Source organism: Aegilops tauschii, chromosome 5, assembly GCF_002575655.3.
Source record: "Aegilops tauschii subsp. strangulata cultivar AL8/78 chromosome 5, Aet v6.0, whole genome shotgun sequence".
Lineage (NCBI taxonomy): Eukaryota > Viridiplantae > Streptophyta > Magnoliopsida > Poales > Poaceae > Aegilops > Aegilops tauschii.
This window is the reverse complement of record NC_053039.3, coordinates 212,455,083-212,465,990: the sequence shown is the minus strand read 5'-3', so window position 1 is coordinate 212,465,990 and position 10,908 is coordinate 212,455,083. Positions and strand designations below refer to the sequence as shown.

The following is a 10,908-nucleotide window of genomic DNA, read 5'->3' as shown; positions in this document are numbered from 1 at the left end:
CCTGGCGGTGGCCGCGGAGCGCCGCTCTGGACGACGAACTTGCCCTGGTGCTTGCGGGGATGGGCGATGGAGGCTTGAATGGGGACGGGCGCGACACGGCCGGCGACGAGATGTGCTTGAGGGGTTGGCGCGTCCATGACTTCCACGGTGACGGGCGACGGCTAGGAGGTGTCCATGGCGGCGCTACAGAGCCGGGGAAGGTGGTCCGGAGCGGGCGGAGGAAGATCAATGGCGGCGGAGGGAAGAGAGAGCGGGAACTGCCGCACGGAAATGTCCCTCTCGCCGAATCTCGCTAGGGGTTACCCTCGGGTCGGCCTCCCGTCCTGTGTTTGTAAAAATTGAGAGGGAGAATTTACCGCGTCCCGTAAATTTTTTAAAGGCCACGGTCTGATACGGTATCTGTTTGGATCATTTTTCCCATACAAAACTGTAAAGTGACGGTTATTTTACAGTTCGGCGCGATATAAGGTTATACTACATGGTTATACATGCTCTTCTCAATCCTTGCCAGCAAAACCCTCGACTGAGGCGTGCCGAAACACCGAGCCAGAACACCCATCCACACCCAAAACCTCGACCCCCAAAACACAGCGCGCGAAACCGAGACAGCCGCCCGCCGCTCGCCCCGGCCTGCGCAGTCCTCACCATTTCCCTTCGTCGCGGCGGCATCCGAGGAGGAGAGATGGCGCCGCTCGTGCCGTCGTCACAACCATGGGTGGAGAAATAGTAAGCACCCTTCCCCCCCGCCCCCCCCCTTCGATTTCCCCATTTCTCGCGCAGTTTGCGAAGAAGCCCTCGTGGTTTTGCTCTAATTGCGCCTGTTCCTGACGTCGCAGCCGGCCGAGGCAGGTGAAGGACGTCGCGCACCAGGAGGAGGTGGTCCGGGTGCTCACCAACACCCTCGAGACCGCCGACGTACGTTCGCGCGCGCGCGCTCTCTAACCCTAGCTCTCCGTTTGATTCGTGACGATGTTTTTTGTTTGCTAATCTGTTCATTGAGCCCCTTGGGAGGTGTCTTATTTGATGTTCGGTCCCTTGCAGTTGCCGCACATGCTGTTCTACGGTCCGCCTGGCACGGGGAAGACCACCACTGCGCTCGCCATTGCCTATCAGCTCTACGGGTACTCCCTTGCTGGCCATTTTTCTTTTGTTTTGTGTATTTGTCTCTGCTTGGGTCAGTATTAGCAGTAATCATTAACTTAGAAGGTAGGGATGTAAACCTGGTCCTGTTTAAGCCCATGTATGGTCTAACAGTTCAATAAAGCTTTTTCCAAGGAAAATGAACTATGTCGCTAGCTAAAACTAACTAAACGGGACTTGCGGACGCCGTTTATTTGCCATTTACATCCCTAGGTGTCATACTTGTCAATGGTCAGCGATGGTGTAACTGTAGTCAATGTAATGGGAGCATTTGATGCGCATGGTGCATTGTGCAATGTTCTGAGTCAATGGACGCTGAGCTACTTCTGTATATAGTTTGTTGTAGAGTTCTATGGAGATCGATTCATCAGAATGGCACGCTAACTCTGTTCATTGTTGTGCGCAAACAGTGTGTAGTAATGGGATTACATTTCTTTCTAGAAAGTTGGAGCTTTTGATAAGAATGGACCGTCACGATGTTAGTTTTTTTTTATTTGGCAGATGCTGGATTGTCTAATCAGTGCAATCTTAAGAATTGGGTGCATCTTTGAAAATAGAAACAATTGTTTCGAGGGTATGGTTTACTGATTATGTGATGTGCTAATACTCACTGGGCCATATAACAAGTAGAATGCCTGCTTTATTATTGGACAGTGGGATATCTTTGTGCCATAGGTATGGCAATACTCGTTAGAATATGCAACATGTTAATGCTTCATCATTGGGTTAATGAGTTGAATGATGCATATTCAATTCTAATTCAAGAAATGAGAACCTTCGGTAGTTTAAGCTTAATAGATGCTTCCCTAAAGGTATTATCCTTTGATTGTGATAATTAATTGGTTCCAGCATCTCTGGTAGTAAAAACTATATGAGATTACTGCCAGTATAGTTGGAAACTCAGTTTAGTTTTCTGGTCCTCTTTGGATAACTCAGTCCAGAGCTCTACAAGTCAAGAGTTTTGGAGCTTAATGCCAGTGATGAACGGGGAATTAATGTGGTGAGGACAAAGATCAAGGATTTTGCTGCTGTGGCTGTTGGTTCTGCACGGAAAGGGTAAGTTCAACACAATTAGGAACCTTAAGATTTTCTGATTTTCGTTTGATAGTTACATTGTTGATCACTGTCTATTTCTGTTTTGCTATGACCTTCAGTGGTTATCCCTGCCCACCATACAAGATTATTATACTAGACGAAGCAGATTCGATGACAGAAGATGCCCAGGTACATTACCATATGTAGCACTGATATATCATCATTGTTACAGTACTTTATAAAGTATGTGTGAGTCCATGATACCATGATTTATTTGCAGAATGCATTGAGGCGTACCATGGAGACTTACTCCAAAGTGACAAGATTCTTTTTCATATGCAATTATATCAGCAGGTATTCATCAATCTGTTCGTATTATTTTTCCTGTGGTACATTATTTATTGATTTATGAACCCATGATCATTGTGCAATACAGGATAATAGAGCCACTTGCATCAAGATGTGCAAAGTTTAGGTTCAAGCCTCTTTCAGAAGATGTGATGAGCAACCGCATTTTGCATATATGCAATGAAGAAGGGCTCACTCTGGATGCTCAGGTAACCTTACTGTTTTCACTTCAAAATATATGTCCACATCAAACAGCCCAAGTTTTGCCACAAATCCTTTAATCAATTGTTGGCTTATCTTGACATATTGAGTGGCTTCTGTATTTTCCATGTTAGGCGCTATCCACATTAAGTGCCATCTCCCAAGGAGATCTTCGTCGTGCTATAACTTATCTTCAGGTCTGATGGTTTTCTCAGTTAGCACTTTGCATTATGCTATGGTTTAAGTATGTCCATTTTCATGTTGCTTTTTGTGGTTGCAGAGTGCAGCTCGCTTATTTGGATCTTCTATTTCTGCCAGCGACCTGATTAGTGTTTCAGGGGTATATCATCACACACTTTCTTGCAAATGCCAACTTACATGTCAAATTACAATTTTTGCTTCCTGCAACATATTGTTATACGAAAAACTTGCTTGCTTGATAATGTTGTTCTCTTGAACTTTAATAAAGTGGATTTGGACCAGGATTTGGTTTTGGTAAGGTTCTGCACATGGTGTGATCAAATTGTTTAGTTGCAATCTCATGCCGTGATAAATTTTACTGTGAAAAGAGTTGGTCATTTGAACAAGAAACTGTTTATTCTCTGTCTTCTCTTGGGAGGTCAAACTATTCCGTTTTCATCAAGTTGACCTTCCTGCATCAGGCTATCCCTGAAGATATTGTCAAGTCATTGCTTGTAGCATGCAAATCTGGTGAATTTGATGTGGCAAACAAGGAAGTTAGCAATATTATTGCAGACGGATATCCAGTTTCTCAGCTGCTCTCGCAGGTCAGCTCTCTTCTCTTTGTATACATAGATGACATGATGTGTCACCTGTTGTTTTCATCTTAGAATTACCACTAACTGAAGTGTTCACATTCAGTTTCTAGATGTGATTGTTAATGCGGATGATATTCCAGATGAGCACAAGGCAAGAATATGTAGAAAGCTTGGGGAAGCTGATAAGGTTTGTTCATTCTTTATATGCTAGTTTCACAGTTAGCCATCCAAAATTGTAGTACGAGAACAACCATTTTTCATACTTACTTCCGTGAGTTGCATGTTGCCATAGAGAAACCTAAAACATAATTAAAAAAATAAAGCATTGGGAAAATAAAACATAATAAATAAATAAAGCATTGGGAACCAAAAGCATAAAAAAAATAACGCATAGGGAAATTTGATGACAGGATTATAATGGAGGATTAAGATAAGTAATGTTCTGCTTCTCGGTTTCTGGGAAGCTTGACCTGAGTATTTCAGCAATGTCGATCAAAGTTAGAGCATGACTTTTTGTTTACAGTCGGAATAAGTCCACGATTTACATGTGCTATGACATAATGAATCTCTCAAAAGACTTGATCCTTCTGTTCCATTCTTCTCATAGTCCTTTCATTTAACTTTTATGATTTGCAGTGCTTGGTCGATGGGGCAGATGAGTATTTACAGCTCTTAGATATGGCTAGTGAGACAATTCGTGCTCTGTTTAACATCCCGCAAGGGCTGGTCTTCTAAGAGAAGATGATGGAGATGAACAGCGATACTGCTGCTGGCTGTCTGCAAACTCTGGCAATTATATCTTGTGTCTCCTTCCCAACTTAAGATGCTAGAGAGGCCTAACCTCATTCTCATCATACTCTTGTGCTATTTTTAGGTTGGTTTGTGATGTTTTAAGTGCGATGAACTCACTCTATTTTTCAACCAATTGAATTGTGCCTGAATATGTCAACAATCACAAGAACAGTTCTGACTTGTCATACATTCCTCATACTTGCTTTCCTTTGCATAATACTCTCTCCGTTCCTAAATATAAGACGTTTTTAGAGTTCAGATTGAACTCCCAATACGTCAAATATTTAGGAACGGAGGGAGTATGATTCATAACATAATTAATGGTTACTACTCCCTCTGTAAACTAATATAAGAGTGTTTAGATAACTAAAATAGTAATCTAAATGCTCTTATATTAGTTTACGGAGGGAGTACATGAGATGCTATTTGTTTCCTTCCCCTTCCTTACCCAGATTGCTTGCTATTAGGGTCTTATTTGGGAATCACATAAATATGAGAATACCAGGCTGTGGCCGGATGCTTTTTTTAGGGACTTTGGTTGGATGCTTGGTGAGAAGAGTTATCCCCTTCAGAATTCGAGTCATGTGGTTTAACAAGGCAAAATATTCTTCTATTGTAGGCGACAACATTCGTTTATAGCAAGTTGTCATAAGGCTTGCTCCGGGTTTCGGGCAAGGTTCCGGGGTTTATAGAAACTTTGCATAGACGTGCAAACTTCCAGGACCCCTCCGAAGCTGTCCAGGAGGTATAAGGGGTCCGGAAGTTTTGGTCCCAGAAGTTCCGGGCAGGTTCTAGGATTTACAGAGTTTGCACTATAGTTATGCAAACTCTATAAATGTCCGGGAAGCTGGCTGGATATGGCTAGTGAGAGAATTCGGAAGTTCCGGGGCTTGGAAGTTCTCGGGTAATCCAACAACGGATTAGATGCTCCCTCCCTCTCTCTTAGATTGTCGATATGACTTGGGTGCAATGTGTGTGTGTACGTACGTGTAGTTGATTCCCACAATGTCTTCAAGGTGCATTACTTAATACTCCCTCCGTCTGAAAATACTTGTCGGAGAAATGGATAAAAATAGATGTATCTAGAATTAAAATACATTTAGATACATCCATTTCTCTGACAAGTATTTTCGAACGGAGGGAGTAGTATGGTCATTCTATGGACCAGCCGATGAGGGGCCGCGGCCCCCTCGCGCACTGCAGGGTCGCTTGGTGTTCGTGCGAGGGGTTAGGGAAGGAAGAAAATCACACGACTGGGGGCAGCCGATTCCCACGATGTCTGCAAGGTGCACTACTTAATAGTAGGGAGAGTATCTGGTGCTACCAAACTTTAGGTGCTACCGCGATACGGGCTCCTTGGCCGTTGGATTCATAGATCGGACCGCATCCAGGAGTTGTTGGATCTGCTGGATCTATGCGTAATTTTTGGACTCCTAGTAGGCTTTTCTGCAAATGTTGTAAAGTTACTACGAGCCGTCCGATCTGAGAATCCGACGGCTCAGAAGCCCGTATCACGGTAGCATCTAAGGGGCGGTAGCACCGGATATTTTCCCCTTAATAGTATGATGCATATGTATAAAGTGAAAATCACGGCAAACACTTCTTTTTCTTATTCCGAATTGAGGGGTATCTAACCATCCAAGTAGTAAATGCGTACATGCAACACGCGTCGACCGATATGAGGCATTATATTAATTCACGCATATATTAGGTAGGATATTATTTGTGCGTTAATTATGTAATTAACACCGGTATTGATATTTGATATAATATTAACTACATGTTAAACATGTTGAGCGCTCACCAATGGAGCAATCTGAGTCGTTGGATTGACTTGACCAATATCAGTTTGATCTGGTCTTTTTATATTGGTATATAGAGGTATAGATATTAACTGCACGCTGAACATGTTAAGCGCTCACCATTGGAGCAGTCTGAGTCGTTGGATTGACCTGATTTAATTTTCAATATCAATTGGATTTGGATTTGCCCCTTTGGGTCTTTTTATATTGGTATAGATATTGATATAGTCTTCCACATATGAATTAGAACAAGGTTCACACAAGCATGTGTTACCAACACACCATACATAAAAGAGTACATACTAATGTTGTAGGAGTTTTTTTTTGCTTATGGTGATAGAAGGGGGAAGTTGCTTGGGACGTCTAGCTGCTGTGCTGAATGGGGTATTTTTTTATAGGAGCACTCTCTTGAGGGGTTGTTCATTAGTTATTTCCGTTGGGAATCGTTGCATGCAAAACAAAAAAAATTCTACGCACACGTAATGATCTATCCATGGAGATGCATAGCAACGAGGGGGAGAGTGTGTCTACGTACCCTCGTAGACCGTAAGCGGAAGCGTTTCACAATGCGGTTGATGTAGTCGATCTTCTTCGCGCTTCAATCGATCAAGTATCGAACGCACAACACCTCCGCGTTCTCCACACGTTCAGCTCGGTGACGTTCCTCGTCTTCTTGATCCAGCAAGTCGTCGAGGTAGTAGATGAGTTCCGTCAGCACGACGGCGTGGCGACGGTGAAGGTGAAGTGATCCTCGCAGGGCTTCGCCTAAGTACTACGAAAATATAACCGGGGGTGTAACGGTGGAGGGGGCGTCGCACACGGCTTACAATTGATCGGGTATGTGCTAGCCCCCCCCCCCACATATATATATAGGTGGTGGGAGGAAGGGAGCAGCAACCATAGGAGGCGCCCAAGTAGGAGGAATCCTACTTGGAGTCCCTCCCAAGCCGCGCTCCCCTGCCATATATAACCGAGGGGAAAGGAAAGAGGGGGGCGGGGGGGGGGGGGGGGGGGAGGGGGACGGAAGGAAGTGGGAATCCTAATCCACGATTTCCTTTCCCTTCTCCCCTTTCCTTCTCCTCCTTAGGCCGGCCCGTATGGGGGGCGCACCAGCCCCTTGTGGCTGGTGTGTTTCCCCTCTTGGCCCATAAGGCCCATATCTTTTGCCGGGGGTGCCTGGAACCCCTTCCGGTGACCCGATACCCCCCAAAACACTTTTGGTGTCCGAATACTATCGTCCTATATATCAATCTTTATCTCCCGACCATTTCGAGACTCCTCGTCATGTCCGAGAACTCATCCGGGACTCCGAACAACATTCGGTCACCAAATCACATAACTCAGTTAAACTAAATCATCATCGAACGTTAAGCGTGCAGACCCTACGGGTTCGAGAACTATGTAGACATGACCGAGACACCTCTCCGGTCAATAACCAATAGAGGAACCTGGATGCTCATATTGGCTCCTACGTATTCTACGAAAATCTTTATTGGTCGAACCATTATGACAACATACGTAATTCCCTTCGTCTATCAGTATGTTACTTGCCCGAGATTCGTTCGTCGGTATCTTCATACCTAGTTCAATCTTGTTACTGGTAAGTCTCTTTACTCGTTCTGTAATACATCACCTCGTGACTAACTCCTTAGTCGTTTGCTTGCAAGCTTATGATGTGTCTAGAGAGGGCCCAGAGATACCTCTCCGATACTCGGAGTGACAAATCCTAATCTCGATATATGCCAACTCAACAAACACCTTCGGAGATACCTGTAGAGCATATTTATAATCACCCAATTACGTTGTGACGTTTGATAGCACACAAGGTATTCCTCTGGTATCCGGGAGTTGCATAATCTCATAGTCGAAGGAATATGTATTTGACATGAAGAAAGCAATAGCAATAAAACTGAACGATCATTATGCGAAGCTAACGGTTGGGTCTTGTCCATCACATCATTCTCCTAATGATGTGATCCCGTTATCAAATGACAACACATGTCCATGGTTAGGAAACCTTAACCATCTTTGATCAACGAGCTAGTCTAGTAGAGGCATACTAGGGACACGGTATTTGTTTATGTATCCACACATGTATTTAAGTTTCCGGTCAATACAATTCTAGCATGAATAATAAACCTTTATCATGATTAAGAAAATATAATAATAACCATATTATTATTGCCTCTAGGGCATATTTCCATCAGTCTCCCACTTGCACTAGAGTCAATAATCTAGTTCACATCGCCATACGATTAATACCCATAGTTCACATCGCCATGTGATTAACACCCAAAGAGTTTACTAGAGTCAATAATCTAGTTCACATCGCCATGTGATTAACACTCAAAGAGTACTAAGGTGTGATCATGTTTTGCTTGTAAGAGAGATTTAGTCAATGGGTCTGCCACAATCAGATCCATATGTACTTTGCAAATTTCTATGTCTACAATGGTCTGCATGGAGCTACTCTAGCTAATTGCTCCCACTTTCAATACGTATTCAGATTGAGACTTAGAGTCATCTGAATCGGTGTCAAAGCTTGCATCGACGCAATTCTTTACGACGAACTCTTTATCACCTCCATAATCGAGAAATATTTCCTTAGTCCTCTTAGGTAACTAAGGATAATTTTGACCGCTGTACAGTGATCTACTCCTGGATCATCATTGTACCCCCTTGCCAAACTCATTGGCAAGGTACGCAATAGGTCTGGTACACAGCATAGCATACTTTATAGAACCTATGGCTGAGGCATAGGGAATGACTTTCATTCTCTCTCTATCTTCTGCCATGGTCGGGTTTTGAGTCTTTACTCAACTTCACACCTTACAATACAGGCTAGAACTCCTTCTTTGACTGATCCATTTTGAACTCCTTCAAATCTTGTCAAGGTATGTACTCATTGAAAATCTTCTCAAGCGTCTTGATCTATCTCTATATATCTTGATGCCTAATATGTAAGCAGCTTCACCGAGGTCTTTCATTGAAAAATTCTTATTCAAGTATCCTTTTATGCTATCCAGAAATTCTATATCATTTCCAATCAGTAATATGTCATCCACATATAATATCAGAAATGCTACAGAGCTCCCACTCACTTTCTTGTAAATACAAACTTCACCATAAATCTGTATAAAACCACACTGGTACATCGACGTGCTAAACAAACGGTTTTTAACCCCTTTCCGTGACGACATTTGGAACCGTCACCAAGTGAGTGTGGGCGATAGGGGGGTCCTTCCCACACGACCCAGAAATCGTCGGGGATAGGCCCTCCTGGGACCCAGGCTGGGGCCGTGTGCGATCGGGCGAGGCATTGAAACCCAATCATTTCCGTAGGTATGTACATCCCACACGGTGAATCCCAGAAATCATTTCCGTAGGTATGTACATCCCACACGGTGGATCCCAGAAATCATTTCAGTAGGTATGTACATCCCACACGGTGAATTCCAGAAATCATTTCCGTAGGTATGTACATCCCACACGGTAAATCCCAGAATATCGTTTCCGTAGGTATGTACATCCCACATAGTTCTTTGTGTGGAAACGTTTGTGCAAGGTGGCTGAAAGTGCAACTATCCCTGGGTGGTTTTGGTAATTCCTAACAACATATAGCTCATTGAGCTAATGCTATTCCAAGATGAATATTTCAGGAAAGCTCAATGATTGGCATGGCACGGATTAGAAAGTGGACCCTTCAAAATGCTAAGGACAAAGGATTGGCTCAAGCTCAAAGCACAAGACTCTAAATTTTCTATTTTAGTGATCCAAGATCACATTGAGTCTATAGGAAAAGCCAATACTATTAAGAAGGGATGAGGTGTTGCTTAATGAGGATCTTGCTCAAAATGCTTAGTGATATGCTCCAAAACCCTCCACTACTTTCTCATATCCACATATGTCCTAAACCAAAAAGTCCAACTTGGCCCCACCGAAATTTCATATCCGGAGCCACCGAGTTCAGTTGTCATAGCCACTGCCAGAAACCCTAATCAATTCGGTCTCACCGATAGGGATCTCGGTCCCACCGAGATGGGGTTGTAATCTCTCCGTTTCCTTTTCGTAACGTTTCGGTCAAACCGAGATGAGCGATCGGTCCCACCGAGATTGCAATTCAAACTCTCTGTTTCCCTTTCGTAACGTTTCAGTCCAACCGAGATGAGCGAATCGGTCCCACCGAGTTCGCCTGACCAACTCTCTGTTTGACTATTACCAAAATCGGTCTCACCGAGTTTGTGTAATCGGCCTCACCGAGATTACGTTATGCCCTAACCCTAATGACATCGGTCCCACCGAATTGATCCAGTCGGTCCCACCGAGAATCCTAACGTTCACATTTTGAACTAAATCGGTCCGACCGAGTTTCATGATTCGGTCCCACCGAGTTTGGTGATTTGTGTGTAATGGTTAGATTTTGTGTGGAGGCTATATATACCCCTCCACCCACTCTTCATTCGAGGAGAGAGCCATCAGAACATGCCTACACTTCCAACACATATTTTCTGAGAGAGAACCACCTACACTTGTGTTGAGGTCAAGATATTCCATTCCAACTACATAAATCTTGATCTCTAGCCTTCCCCAAGTTGCTTTCCACTCAAATCTTCTTTCCACCAAATCCAAATCCTGTGAGAGAGAGTTGAGTGTTGGGGAGACTATCATTTGAAGCACAAGAGCAAGGAGTTCATCATCAACACACCATTTGTTACTTCTTGGAGAGTGGTGTCTCCTAGATTGGCTAGGTGTCACTTGGGAGCCTCCGTCAAGATTGTGGAGTTGAACCAAGGAGTTTGTAAGGGCAAGGA

General features: G+C 43.8%; 1 protein-coding gene across 1 annotated transcript; it reads left to right on the top strand.

Moving 5' to 3' along the window:
• Nucleotides 1-491: 491 nt before the first annotated feature.
• Nucleotides 492-4,491, top strand: LOC109751264 (replication factor C subunit 2). Its single transcript, XM_020310162.3, has 12 exons — nt 492-726; nt 837-915; nt 1,042-1,121; nt 2,077-2,196; nt 2,295-2,364; nt 2,456-2,529; nt 2,612-2,732; nt 2,859-2,921; nt 3,005-3,064; nt 3,387-3,512; nt 3,607-3,690; nt 4,140-4,491. The coding sequence occupies exons 1-12, from the start codon at nt 683-685 to the stop codon at nt 4,236-4,238; spliced, it is 1,020 nt and encodes a 339-aa protein (XP_020165751.1). The 5' UTR covers nt 492-682; the 3' UTR covers nt 4,239-4,491.
• The last annotated feature ends 6,417 nt before the right edge of the window (nt 4,492-10,908 follow it).